General features: G+C 36.5%; 1 protein-coding gene across 2 annotated transcripts in view; it reads left to right on the top strand.

Moving 5' to 3' along the window:
* Positions 1-450: 450 nt before the first annotated feature.
* atp6v1h (ATPase H+ transporting V1 subunit H) overlaps positions 451-15,672 on the top strand; it is a 94,930-nt gene continuing 79,708 nt past the window's right edge. For both annotated transcript variants that reach the window (XM_059981002.1, XM_059980994.1), the window contains exons 1-2: positions 451-590; positions 7,979-8,111. In XM_059981002.1, the coding sequence (XP_059836985.1) occupies positions 8,008-8,111 (104 nt within the window). In that variant the 5' untranslated portion in view covers positions 451-590; positions 7,979-8,007. The remainder of the gene's footprint in view (positions 591-7,978; positions 8,112-15,672) is intronic.

Genomic DNA, 15,672 nt, shown 5'->3' with positions numbered 1-15,672 from the left:
GATCTTTTGCATAGCAGGTCTTTAATTGGTTCGATTATGGTTATTGAATTTATTATGTATACCTACAAGGAAATGAATCTCAGGGTTGTACTGTATATAGTGACATACATGTACTTCGATAATAAATTTACTTTGAACTTTTCGACGTTTCGGACTGAGGCTCTTCAATAGGATTGGAAAGGGGAAGACGCTAGAACCTATGCCGTTTGACATACTGTCAATATACCAACAAAAGTTATAGTTTACAGTCGTGTAATTTATGAATAAAGTATATTTTTGGGGTGGAATGTTACCTTATCTCTGTTGTCACGTACCTAGTCAATTAATAAGAATATTACACACGCGATTTTAAGAAAACCGTGTATTTCCCCGCTGTCCTTCGTCCACGTGAGTTAGGAAATGGTTAAAAGACATCCAGGAAGAGTTGAAAGCCTGTTTCTGTGTTAGAGAGCAAGTTAGAAACCAGCTTCTTCCAGATAGAGCTCGACCTGACCGCGACCCTGCCCCTTTAAGAGCCGCCGGATCATGTGATCGATCACATGACTCAGCGCGTTTGGAGTGTATCAGAGTGACGCTACGCTTGTTCCGAGGTGAGGTTTGAGCCCCGATTCGGCTTTTATTTGAAAACGGAGGGCTCCGCGCGTGTCCTCCCGTCACGGAGCCGATCTCCCGGAGGGGCGAGACGGGTCCGGGCGGCGGTCGGTCTGCGGTCCGCGCCGTCCCGTCCCGTGGCCTCGGCTGGCGTCACTGTCTCTCTCGGTGTAAGCACGGGATGCTCCAGCTCTTTCTCTGCCTGGTTCCGGTTCTCGGTGCGGCGGTGTGCAGTGAGGGGGTGCCCGGCCCGCCCTCCTGTCAGCGCCGATGCAGTCCGGAGTTGGGCCTCTGTGCGAGCCCTCGCTCCCCTCAACCTGCTGCAACTCGCTTTCTGTTGCCTGGTTCATCTCCCGTGTGTTTTGTCAACAGTGTTGTCCCGAAGGTTATAACGGTGCACCTGATTCCCACGGATGCACCAAATTAGTTTCAAGGTGCACATCCAAATGCCTTTTGATTAGTAATCATTCGCTGATTGTCCTTGTGATTTCCACCCCCTTTTCCTTCCCTAATTTCGCAATGAATTGCATTCACGACTTTAAAAACATGAGAAGTTTTAGTTTAACCTTTCATTTCAGTGTATTGACATTATGCATTATGTTCTTGTTTTATTTGGTTACTGATTATTCCCTATTTGCTAGAATTTAGCATAATTGAAATATCCGATGTTATGGGAGGCATAAACAAATTCGTTAATATAATCGGACCACCAGAGGAAACAATCAACACAGGAGTTTCTCGAATATTGTATTTGGTGGTGAAAGGCAAGCATAACTCAACTTTGGTTTGGGATCGGGAACTTCCTTCCCACAAGTAGCACTGAACCAAAAGCATAACTTGCTGAACTACAATAACTGAGGCAGGAAGCAGCCTTGTATGCCCTGTAAATCAGTATGTCCAAAAGTCAAAGTACTACCATTAACCAGTGGTTAAAAATCCAGTAAATCCTTACAAATTGGTTTATTATTAGCACAGCTCAGAGATGCACTGGAAAGTCTTTTGTTTTGCATGTTAATGTTATGACAACAGTTGTGTCAGAATTCCGAATTCAGGTGAAGGAAATGGAAAGATCTGAATTATATTTATTAAAAATAAATGTGGATTATTGCATTGAAAGTTTTTTTAAATCAAAATCCAGGCGCAGATTGGAAATTCGGCATCGGTTGTATGCACATTATCAATTTTTGTTCATTGGGACACATCAGGGCCAAGTTCTGAGTAACAGATTATGTATTTAAATGAAATACAAAACAAATCAGAACATTATCAATAGCACTACAGTACTAAAACTGTATTATAGTTGTATGGTCAAAAATATGCACGTATTTGCTATACTTTTGAATACCTTTGATATAATGTACGATGGGCAACTGATGAATTAGGTGAATGAAAATAAATTTCTCCTCTCATTCCCCAAATATAGCACCCTAAAGTAGTGCCATATTAGTCACTGCTGGCTAGCTAGCTTTCTGTTGGTAAGACCAGTAATGCTATTGGGTTTTTTTTATATTTGTTCTAACTTGTTACCTCAAAGTTCAAGATCAAAGTAAATTTATTATAAAATTGCATATGTCACCTTAAGTTTCATTTTCTTGCAGGCATTCATAGTAAGACAAATGTGAGAGTCAGTGCAAAAATGACACAAATACTGACAAACATGAAATGTGCAAAAGACAGGCTGTGAAAATACAAAATAAAACAAATACAGTCGGCCCTCCTTATCCGCGGATTCAACCAACCGTGGATCGGGAAAACCCCGAAGTTCTCTCTCCAGCACTCGTCGTTTGAGCATGTACAGACTATTTTTTCTTGTTATTATTCCCTAAACAATACAGTATAACAACTATTTACATAGCATTTACATTGTATTAGGTGTTATAAATAATCTAGAAATGACTTAAAAGTACAGGCGGTCCCCGGGTTATGAATGAGTTCCGTTCCTGAGTCCATCTTTTAAGTCGGATTTGAAGGAACAGGTACATCTGGTATTATTTAGCGTAAGTTAGTCAAACCTTTTTCTTAGTATATATAGTATATATTTTTACCTTTCTATGCATATAAAACACTTCAGAAGTGTATGTTTTTCAATAATTAAACCACTGTGTTGCTTAGTAATAATTGTAGCTTTCATCCAGGCATTGCCTTTCACATGCTCCATTAAAATTGTTCCGATCGTTGACCGACTGTAGCCTAACGCTTTTCCAATGACCGATGGTGTTTCACCTCTTTCTGATCGCTTTGTTACTTCCACCTTATTTTCAATCGTGATCGTGATTATTTTCGTGAACAGAAACACTGCAGATTCAGAGCTGCACCGCCAGGTCCTAATGTCCACCTACTGAGCCAGGTTAAATAAGGGACTTGAGCATCCGCGGGGGGGGGTCTCAGAACCAGTCCCAAGTGGATAAGGAGGGCCGACTGTACTAACAATAAGTAAGTCCGTGCTACTGAGACTGAGTTAGAGTGCTTGAGAGTGGATCCATAGTTTGTGGAATCAGTTCAGAGTTGAGGTGAGAGAAGTTATCCTCACTAGTTTAGGAGCCTGATGGTTGAAGGGCAATAACTACTACTAAATCATAACACCATAAGACATAGGAGCAGAATTAGGCTATTCAGTCCAATAAGTTTGGCTTAATGGCTGATCCCACATCCCATTCAACCCCACAGACCTTCTCACCATTTCCCTTGGTGCCCCAACCAACCAGGAATCCATCAACTTCTTTTAATATCCCCATGGACTTGGCCTACACCGCAGCCTGTGGCAGAGCATTCCACAGAATCACCACTCTTTGGCTAAAAAAATTCCTCGTTACTTCTGTTATAAAAGGTCATCCCTCAATTTTGAGGTTGTGCCCCTCCAATTCTAGATACCCCCATCTGAGGAAATTTTCTCTCCAAATTCACCTTATCTAGTCTTTTCAACATTTGGTAGGTTTCAATGAGATCCCCCTACATTCTTCTAAATTCCAGTGAGTACAGGCTCAAAGCTGCCAAACATTTCTCATGTTAACTCCCTCTTCCCCAGAATCATCCTTGTGAAACTCCTCTGGACTCTCTCCAATGACAGTACATCCTTCCTGAGATAAAGGAGCCCAAAACTGTTGACAATATTCCAAGTTCCGCCTTGTCTTGTAAAGTGTCAGCATTATCTCCTTGTCTTTTTATTCTATTCTTTAAATAAGTGTCAAAATTGCACTTACCTTCTTTACTAGACTCAACCTACGAATTAACCTCTGAGAGTCTTGCATGAGGACTCCCAGGTCCCCTGCACCTTGATGTTTGAATTTTCTCCCCATTTAGATAACATCCTGTAGTATTGTTCCTTTTACCAAAATCTGTTATCATACATTTTCCAACATTGTATTCCATCTGCCACCTTTTTGTCCATTCTTCCAATTTCAGAATCAGAATCAGGTTTATTATCACTGGCATGTGATGTGAAATTTGTTAACCTAGCAGCAGCAGTTCAATGCAATACATAATCTAGCAGAGAGAGTGAAAAATAATAGCATAAAACATAATAAATAAACAGTAAATTAATTATGTATATTGAATACATTATTTAAGAAAATATACAAAAACAGAAATACTGTATATTAAAAAAGTGAGGTAGTGTCCAAAGATTCAATGTCCATTTAGGAATTGGATGGCAGAGAGGAAGAAGCTGTTCCTGAATCGCTGAGTGTGTGAGTTCAGGCTTCTGTATCTCCTAACTGATGGTAACAGTGAGAAAAGGGCATGACCTGGGTGCTGGAGGTCTTTAATAATGGACGCTGCCTTTCTGAGACACTGCTCCCTGAAGATGTCCTGGGTACTTTGTAGGCTAGTGCCCAAGATGTCTTAAGTCCTGCTTCAAGTGCATGGCTTTCACAGCACTACATACCCCTCCACCCGTCTTCCTATCATCTGCAAACTTTGCCACAAAGCCAACTATTCCATTATCCAAATCATTGACAAACAATGTGAAAAGCAATGGTCCCAAAACTGATCCCTGAGGAATGCCAAACACGAGGATATTTGCAGATGCTGAAAATTCAAGCAACACACACAAACTGCTGGTGGAACGCAGCAGGCCAGGCAGCATCTATAGGGAGAAGTACAGTCAATGTTTTGGGCCGAGACCCTTCGTCAGGACTAACTGAAAGAAAAGATAGTAAGAGATTTAAAAATGGGAGGGGGAGATCTGAAATGATAGCAGAAGACAGGAGGGGGAGGGATGAAGCTAAGAGCTGGAAAGGTGATTGGCAAAAGGAATACCCAGCTTGAGAAAGGAAAGGATCACGGGACGGGAGGCCTCGGGAGAAAGAAGGGGGGAGGGGAGCACGAGAGGGGAATGGAGAACAGGCAAGGAGTGATTGTGAGAGGGACAGAGAGAGACGAAAGAAGAGAGGGGAGAGAGAATAATAAATAAAGGATGGGGTAAGAAGGGGAGGGGGGCATTAACGGAAGTTAGAGAAATCAATGTTCAAGCCATCAGATTGGAGGCTACCCAGCCGGTATATAAGGTGTTGTTCCTCCAACCTGAGTGTGGCTTCATCTTGACAGTAGAGGAGGCCATGGATAGACATATCAGAATGGGAATGGGACGTGGAATTAAAATGTGTGGCCACTGGAAGATCCTGCTTTCGGCGGAGAAAGGTGTTCAGCAAAATGGTCTCCCAGTCTGCGTCGGGTCTCAACAATATATAAAAGGCCACACCAGGAGCACCGGACGCAGTATACCACACCAGTCGACTCACAGGTGAAGTGTCGCCTCACCTGGAAGGACTGTTCTGGGCCCTGAATGGTGGAGAGGGAGGATGTGTAAGAGCAGGTGTAGCACTTGTTCCGCTTACAAGTGCTGGGAAGGGGATCGATGGGAAGGGATGGGGGGGACAAATGGTCAAGGGAGTCGGGTAGGGAGCGATCCCTGCGGAAAGCAGAAAGAGTGGGGGAAGGAAAGATGTGCTTAGTGGTGAGGAACACCACTAGTCACTGGAAAGGCCTCTTTATTCCCACTCGCTGCCTCCTGTCTGTCAGCCATTCCTCTATCCATGCCAGTATATTTCCTGTGACACCATAGGAATTTATCTTGTTAAGCAGGTGATGTAGGTCCTGAAGCTCATGTTTCTCCTCCCCGATGGCAACAGCAAGAAAAGAGCATGGCCCGGATGGAGGGGTTACTTCAATGCAGTACATTATGCAATCTTGAGATTCATCTCTTTACTGGCAGACACAAAGCAAAGACGTTGCAAAAGCGCCCGTAATAAAGAAATCCATCAAGCACCCAGAGTGCAGAGAGTGGGGAAAGAAAAAACAAATCATGCAGACTATTAAAGTAAGGAAATAGCTTCAGAACTGAAGCTTTATGGAAGACCCAAAGTCAGGCATCACTGTATTTGGAGCAGGTTACAGCCACAGTTCATCACAAAGCCGAATAAACACCTTGATGATAGGTGCTGCTTTCTTGTGGCAGAGCTCCCTGCAGTTGTGCTTGATGGTGGGGAAGGCTTTGCCTCTCTACTGGGCTGTATCCACCACTTTTTGTAGGACTTTTTTTTGTTCCTGGGCATTGCTGTTTTCCATGCCAACTAGAGTACACCCCACTTATATTCAGAAGTTTGTCTCTTCAGTTTTCTAGATTATAGCACAGATTCTTCTCTGCTATTTATAAACTTCAAAATTATACTGGTAGAATATTTTTATTAATTTGACTTATGAGCATTACTCACAAGGCCAGCATTTTTGGCTGTCCTTATCCATCTTGTTCCACCATCTGCCCAGTTACAGTAGTTTATGAAGTACAATTGTTAACAAAGGCAATATCACTGAGTGTAATGAAGATGTTGGTTGGAGGTGCAGTTGTAGCAGTTGAGCTGAGATAGCTGGTCTTTAACAACTCTTAGTTTGTGTGAGGCTCGTCTCCAAACAGTGGATTGGATTTCCTCAGGATTCCCCACTGACTTATGCCGGGATCCTCGATGCCCTACTCTGTCAAGGGGAATTTTGATGACAAATGTGGTATTGCCTTTGAAATTTGGTTCTTTGATCTTGGTTTTGAGCATAACTGTAATAAGGTCTGGAACTCTGTTGTCCTAGTGTAACCTAAAATGGGAAATTGTGCGCTGGTCATGGCTAGTGCCAACTGATAGAAGTGCTGATGACAGCTTCTGTCCCTTTGATAATTAAGAGTGGACAAATGGAGTCTTCCTTTTTGTGGAAGATAGTTGTTCATATTATCTGGTGTACTCGAAACAACTTGTTGTTTGGTCCTGTATGTTGCAGTGGTATTGCATATGTAACATTTTACAGAACTAACATGTTTGCTAAAACATGTCAAATAATTAGCATGACAGGAAGGGAGCTTGATAAAAAGTGAGAAATAGATTCTTCATTAATAAATTTTATGTTTGACAGTGCTAAATGAAATCTAATTCTTTATGTAAAACTAATTCCAGATCAAGAAGTATAAGAATTTGTTACAAATATTAATGAAAAAGATGACTGCAATTTGTTCCTACAAAGATCATTGGTTTTGTGTTAATTGCAAATAACATGTTTTCTTTCTGGATTAGTTGTTCATATACATGTATTCTATAGGCATATATATGTACCCTGTGGAGTGCTTTTCATTGTAATTAAGACAAAATACAAACACATTTTAAAGAAGATGTTTTTGACATTGTATTTTTTCACAAGTTTTAGGATTGAGGATAGGATTGAAAGCACTCAAAACTTCATATCAGATGGTTTAATAATTAAACTCCCAGTAGTAGTAGTTACATTTTAGTTAATGTAAAACAGTACGGATTTTGGCGAATTGCTGGTCTAATAATTAAATTTGCCCATATGTTTTAATGGCACTTGTTTAAGCTCTGATAATGTACAATCACTTTCTATACAGGGTTTGGTACAAGTTATTAAATAGATCATGGTAGAAAACAGTCTGTGTTAACTTTTGCTTGAGTATTATGTGTTCATTGGGAAATCAGAACTAATTGGTGTTATTGATCAGTGAGTTTGTCTGGATGATTGTTGCTATACTGTTACTGTTTGGATGATTGTTGATATCCAGTGTTCAATTTGGAAGCAGCTGGAACTGTGGGACACACTTGCTTACCCTTGAATTGTACTATCGCTGGATTGTATTATCTTAAATACTAAAACAGTAGGACTATGAGCCTTCAATGAGCAGAATAGCAGATGTATTAATTGGTTAGGACTTTTTTTTTAAAGCTGCTGCTTCTCTCTCCTCACCCTCTGAATCCCCTTTTGTTTCTTGTCCAGGTAATAAAATGGTACATTTTGCATTTCTGGGAGGACCGACAAGGACATTTTGAATGATTTTAGTTACAGCTAGATTCCCTGGTGGTTAATATTCAGTAAATATCTTTTTGTTTTCTTTTAGGCTATTTTGGTAATAGGTAGCTGAAGAAAATGGACATCAGAGGTGCTGTAGATGCTGCAGTTCCTACCAACATTATTGCTGCAAAGGCAGCTGAAGTTCGAGCAAATAAGGTCAACTGGCAATCTTACCTTCAGTGAGTATATTTCTAATTATGATCCGATCATTGTCCTCCAAGGGCCACAGCTTCCTGTTGTATCACCCTCATCTTTCCCTTCTAAAAATACACCCAATTTGACTGTTTTTAAGGACAATTTAATGACATTGGCAGTCCTGCTTTGATTTGCTTCATCCCATGATTAAATTTTCTTGGAAGGTTTTGACATAAATGACTCAATCATCTTAAGTATATATTTGTGTCAATGGAATATGCATTGGTTGGAAGAACTAGTGTAGTTTTTGTATTGCAGGTGGGTGGCTATTTGGGAAACATGGATGTGTTTGGTGGTTGAAATCTGGAAGGCGCTTCCCAAGGAGATGGTGGAGAAAGTAGTCTAGCAATAGTTAAGTACTTCAAATGCTATGGCATTGTAGGCGACAGGCCAACTGTTAGGAAGTGCAATTAGTGTAGAACACAGATACTCGATGACTGTTGTGGATGTGATGGGGTGAAGGGCCCTCTACTCTATTTTTATATCAGACCCAATAATTATCCTCAACAATGTATTGTGGACATTTTGACCTCTTGAAGAATGTGGAATATGGCTATTTTTCTATGATCTCTAGCTGTTTTCTTAGTGACTGTTTAGTCTCTTAAACAACTGCTTTTAGTTGGTAAAGTACAGCTGAGTCAATAAAAATTGCACTGGAAATGCAGCCCTGAAGACATAACTATTCACCTCAGTCTTTTTATTATTGCCTATTACAAGCTTGATTTTTTGATTGCATTTGCTCAAAATATTTTATTCTTCCTAAGTGTATTTTTTCAGTGAAGCAGTTTTCCGAAAATGCTTTATTTGCGGGGGAAAAAAAAACAAATGGCTTACCAAAAGCTCCACGTGGTAAATGGGGATGAATATTTTAAAAATTGTTATCCAGGACTTAATTTGCTTTTACTTTTTCCTGCTGCACCTCAACTGTTTGCATTATCATTTCAAACTGGCTTTTCTGACAAGGTCCAGTTTGTAAGTGTGCAAGTGAGCACCAGCTTTCAAAATGAAAAGTAACTTACTCATTGCTAAGGAAGATAAATTGGTCACCTAGTGTGCTTTTTAAAATGAGGATACTTCTGTGCAGATGTATTTGAGAATTGGAGGAAATTAGCAGCTTTTCTCTGTTAAGACTTGCTGTTTTCTGTTTCTGCAGCTCACTGTCTCACCAAGTAGCTCTGCTTTGCTTCCCCGTAAAACAAAAAAACCTTGTCCTTGCTGGGTTCCATTTGATCTCATTTGCATTGCTTGTTCTTTTCCTATACGTGACATCTAAAGAGCAAGTCTTTGACTTTATTTTTGTTTTGCCATTCCTTCAACTATTTATATGCTGCTCCTCTAGTAATTTGTCAGTCATCCCACCCTAAAATGTAGAAGTGGATAAAATCTTGGTCACAGAATCCATTTTGTTTTAACTCTATGTCAGGTAGAAAAGTAAATTGCAGAGAATATGACTTATCTACTGGAATCTTGGTAGGTCGAGCGAAGAGAATGCAAAAATATCAGACTTTAAAATTTCAGAAAGTGTGCGGAAGAAAATGATTGAGGATGCTACAGGGGTTATTGCTATGGAAGTAATTTAAATTTGGAAGATTGAGATGTAGTCAGCTCAAGGAAGATGGTGGAGCTGATTTAGCATAACTTAATGAAGGACAGTTTAGGCAAAGTTGCATTTTAAGCAGTTAGGAATGAATGGACCGTGGAGTATAGATGCTGTCAATGATAAGCTGTAAATTGTATTTGTGTAAATAATGAATTGAGTCAGAGGTTTCAGCACTCAAAGTTTAAAGTAATTTTTTTAATCAAAGTATATATATGTCACCATATATTTCCTTTTAGGTTCCTTTCTTTCTTTCTTTTTCAATCTTTTTATTAATTTTCACATATACACAAAAAAACATAACATAATAATGAGTAAATTATGAATACAATAGACTTGAAATCACGTTAATAATAAGATAACAATATCCTATTAAACATCAACAGAAGAAAATACCTTAATCAATCAAGTCCATATAATTATATATGAAAAAAAAACAACCATTAAAAAAGAGAAAAAAAAAATTTGAAAGTATGTGAAAAAAAAGTATATATTAAGAAAAATAAAATTCTAAACTAAACTAACATGGGCAACAATAATAGTTTACAAGTATATGATAGTGTCAACAAACTCCAGAACTCCATACTTGAACATGAATAAGCAGAAAGAAGGTCTGGAAAGGGCCAAATTAATTCATATGAAAATGTCGAATAAACGGTCTCCAAGTTTCTTCAAATTTAATTGATGAGTCAAAAATAGTGCTTCTAATTTTTTCCAGGCTCAAATAAGAAATAGTTTGAGAAAGCCATTGAAACGTGGTAGGAGGATTTACTTCTTTCCAATTTTGTAATATAGACCTTCTGGCCATTAATGTTACAAAAGCAATCATTCGTCTGATTGAGGGGGAAAACTGATTACCATCTTCATTTGGTATGCCAAAAATTGCAGTAATAAAATGAGGTTGTAAATCTATATTCCAAATTGAGGAAATAGTAGTAAATATGTCCTTGCAGTAATTATGTAAAGTGGGACATGACCAAAACATATGGGTCAATGAGGCCACTTCTGAATGACATCTGTCACATTGAGGGTTAATATGAGAATAGAATCGAGCAAGTTTATCTTTAGACATATGAGCTCTATGTACAATTTTAAATTGTATTAAAGCATGTTTAGCACATATAGAAGAAGAATTAACCATTTGCAAAATTTTTTCCCATTTATCTGTTGATATATTATATCGAAGTTCTTTTTCCCATTCTTGTTTAATTCTAACTGATATTTCTGGTTGTATCTTCATAATCATATTATAAATAAAAGCTACTAATCCCTTCTGACAAGGATTTAAGGTAAAAATCAAATCTGTAAAGTCCACCAAAGTTGAATTAGGAAAAGATGGTAAAACTTTATGTAAGAAATTTCTAATTTGTAAATATCTGAAAAAATTAGATTTAGGTAATTCAAATTTGTTGGAAAGTTGGTCAAATGACATCAAAGTATCTTCAAAAAAGAGATCACAAAAACATTTTATACCTTTCCTTTTCCATATGTTAAAAGCTTGATCTGTCCAAGAGGGTTTGAAAAAGAAATTAAGTAAAATAGGGCTATCAAGAACAAAGTTTTTCAAAGTAAAAAACTTACGAAATTGAAACCAAATTCGTAATGTATGTTTAATAACAGGATTAGATATTTGTTTATTAAATTTAACTAAATCAGCAGGAAGACAAGAACCAAGAACAGAGAATAGAGAATATCCCTTTACCTCATTACATTCCAAATTTACCCACTGTGGGCACAGTGGTGAATCCAAATCTAGTTTCCAATACATTAAATTACGAATATTATTTGCCCAATAATAAAATCTAAAATTGGGTAAAGCTAAACCACCATCTTTTTTAGATTTTTGTAATTGCTTTTTACTTAACCTAGGGTTTTTATTTTGCCACACAAATGAGGAAATTTTTGAATCAATGTTATCAAAGAAAGATTTAGAAATAAAAACTGGTAGGGCTTGAAATAAGTATAAAAATTTCGGTAAAATCATCATTTTAATAGCATTAATCCGACCAATTAATGATAAAAACAAAGGAGACCATCTTGTAGTAAGTTGATGAATTTGATGAAGCATAGGTAAAAAATTCAGTCTAAATAAATCTTTATATTTCTTGGTAATTTTTATACCTAAATAGGTAAAGTTATCAGTAACAACTTTAAATGGTATCCTATCACTCAATAAAGTTTGTGCATTTAAAGGAAATAATTCACTCTTATCTAAATTTAGTTTATAACCAGAAAAAGTACCAAATTGAACCAACAAGGATAAAATAGCGGGAATAGACCTATCAGGGTCAGAAATATATAACAGCAAATCATCAGCATAAAGTGATAATTTGTATAACTTCTCATTACGGGTAATACCAAAAATATTAGGAGATTCACGAATAGCAAAAGCTAAAGGTTCTAATGCAATATTAAATAATAAAGGACTTAAGGGACAGCCTTGTCTTGTACCACGAGATAATTGAAAAAAAGAGGATCTATAGTTATTTGTAAGAACAGAAGCAACAGGTTTATGATATATTAATTTAATCCATGATATAAAGTTAGGACTAAAATTAAAATTTCTCAATGTATTAAATAAATATATCCATTCAACTCTATCAAAAGCTTTTTCAGCATCTAATGAAATAACACATTCTGGGATTGTGGGTGGTGAAGTATGAATTATATTAATCAATTTTCTAACATTAAAAAAGGAATACCGATTCCTCATAAAACCAGTTTGATCTTCTGAAATAATCTGTGATAGTACTTTTTCTAATCTAATAGCTAAAATTTATGTAAGAATCTTAGAGTCTACATTTAATAGTGATATAGGGCGATAAGATGTACATAAAGTAGGATCTTTATCTTTTTTAAGAATTAGAGAGATATTAGCTTCATAAAAAGATTGAGGTAATCTCTTCTTAGCAAACGCATCATTAAAAATTTCACATAACCAAGGAGAGAGCAAAGAAGAAAAAGTTTTAAAAAATTCTACTATATAACCATCAGGACCAGGAGCTTTCCCTGAATTCATTGATGAGATAGCCTCTCCTATTTCCACCATAGAAATAGGATCATCTAACAGGCTATGGTCTTCATCAATCAGTTTAGGAATATTCAAATTGTTAAAAAAATTATCTATCATGGACTGGTCACCATCAAATTCTGATTGATATAAAGATTTATAAAAATCTTGAAAGGTATTATTAATTTCTTTATGATCAGTAGTTAAATTACCGTCTTGTTTGCGAATTTTAATAATTTGTTGCTTAGTCGAGATAGCCTTTAATTGATTAGCTAACAGTTTACCAGTACGATCACTGTGAATATAAAATTGAGCCCTGGTCCTAATTAATTGATTTTCAATTGAAGAAGATAATAGTAAACTATGTTCCATTTGAAGCTCAACTCTCTTCTTATAAAGTTCTTTGGTAGGAGTCACGGAATAAATCTTATCAATTTCCTTGATTTTATTCACTAATAAAGCAATATCTAAATATCTTTGTTTTCTTTTACCAGCAGAATACGAGATAATTTGTCCACGAATAAAAACCTTAAAAGAGTCCCAAAGTATTCCTCTGTCGATTTCTTCAGTACAGTTTGTTGAGAAGAACAAGTCAATTTGCTGTTTTATATAAGTGATAAATTCTGGGTCTTGAAGCAAAGTAGCGTTAAGCCTCCAAGATCTGATATTATTGGAATAGTCCGAAATCTTAATAGATAACTTCAAAGGTGTATGATCCGAAATAGTAATAGAATCATATTTACAATCAATAACATCCGTTAATAACTGATGATCAATAAGAAAATAGTCAATTCTAGAATAGCTATGATATACATGTGAAAAAAATGAAAATTCTTTATCTTTAGGGTTCAAAAACCACCATATTTCTGTAATTCCCAAGTCAACCATAAATGAATTAATAAGTAGGGCTGATCTGTTCGGAAGAGTACGAATAGGTTTAGATCTATCCATCGAAGGATTCAAACAACAATTAAAATCTCCACCCATTATCAACATATATTCATTTAGATTAGGAAGGGAAGTAAATAAACCTTTAAAAAATTCAGGGCAGTCAAAGTTTGGAGCAAAAATATTAACTAGAACAACTTTCCGATAGAAAAGTAAGCCAGTTATCAACAAAAATCTACCCTGTGGGTCAGAGATAATTTCATGATGTGTAAACGATATTGAGGGGTCTATAAAAATAGACACACCCCTAATTTTAGCGGTACAATTCGAGTGAAATTGTTGACCCTGCCAGAACCTAAAAAAACGTTGATTATCCTCCCTCCTGATATGGGTCTCCTGTGCAAAGATAATACTAGCATTCAGTCTATGGAATACTTTAAATATTTTTTTACGTTTAATCGGATGATTTAAACCATTAGTATTCCAGGAGATAAAGTTAACAGATTTATCCATCATACTAATATTAGTTGTGTGTATCATAAAAGGTTAGAAAGACACATAACCCACAATTCAGGAAGGAGGAAAATTGATTCAGGAGCAACCGGAGAACATGATACCTCAACAATATTAATAGTTTAAAGTCGGCCCATAAACTAAAAGCAAAAAAATAAAAAGCAAAAGTGTGAAAAAAGATCCCTATCCCCTCCCCCCACCCTTCGAAAAAAAGCCAAGCGGCAGGCGCATAATCTAATACTAATATTACCCCCATTTCAAGATGGCAGCTCTATAAAAAAGATTAAAAGAAAACTATATAACACCCAAATTAAGATATAGACTTGCAAAAAAAATATATATATCAATCAAAATAAAAGAAAACTAATATAATACAACAATCATTAATAAAAAAAAGTATAAACGTCAAAATTTAAAAGTGTAATATACCTTTAAAAAAAAATCCCGTGTTCAAATACAAGATGACGTTTCAAAAGCAAAGACTTATGGGAAGAAGAAACGCCATTTTGAAAAAGCCATATTACTAAATACAAATGTGAGTTCAGCAATCTATTAAAAGACAAAATAAGATTTAAAAAAAAGGGATATAATAAACAGTACAATATATATAAACAAAAACCAAAAATCCAAAACATTCGTCCCATATCTGAGTACAGGCAAACAAATAAATGCTTACAAAAAACAGAATCTTACGGGAAAAAGAAACGACATCTTAAAAAAAGGTAAATCATTATTGCAAAATATAAACGTATATAACCAAAACAGAAAGAAAAAAAGATATTATAAAAATTAAAAAGAACATCTATAAACAATGATGATAGTAAAAAAAAACCCGACCCATAGATCAAAAAATAAAAAGTTATAACCCAGCTTCATAGGTTAAAACTTAAAATAGAAAGATATCCTCTCTCCGAAAAATCTTCCACATAACACATAGTTCAAGTTGCAGTAGAAGATATCGAAATTCTTCAACAAATTTCTTCGCTTCTTCCGGAGTGTTGAAAAATCGTTGACTGTTGTCGTTCAGCACAATTCTAAGCTTCGCTGGATACATTAAAGCTTGTTTAAGTCCAATCGAGTGAATCTCTGCCATCACTGGTTTAAAAGCGATTCTGGCTCTCATAACCTCATAAGAATAATCCTCAACAATTCGAAATTGGAAGTTATTGTAAGAAATCATACCTTTTTTACGAGCTAATCGAATTAAAAGCTCTTTCTCACGAGGATAATGAAGGCGAACAATCACCGCTCGTGGTTTATCAGTCATAGACGAAAACCTCGCAACTCTGTGAGCGCGGTCGATAACAGGTTTAGTTTGCAAACCTTCATCACCGAAAATTTCCCACAGTAATTTAGAGAAAAATTCAGTTAAATCACCGGACTCAACTTTTTCGGAAAACCCGATAATTCGCAAATTCTGTCTGCGAGATCGATTTTCAAGATCAGTAATTTTAAACTTATACTGATTTACAACTTTAAGAGTCGATTGTACCTTCTTATCCAACTCCTCAAGTGTACATGCTTTTTCAACAATTAA

The sequence above is a fragment of the Hypanus sabinus genome, chromosome 1 (genome assembly GCF_030144855.1).
Source record: "Hypanus sabinus isolate sHypSab1 chromosome 1, sHypSab1.hap1, whole genome shotgun sequence".
NCBI lineage: Eukaryota > Metazoa > Chordata > Chondrichthyes > Myliobatiformes > Dasyatidae > Hypanus > Hypanus sabinus.
Note: the sequence above shows the minus strand (reverse complement) of the source record. Positions and strands in the feature narration are given on the sequence as shown.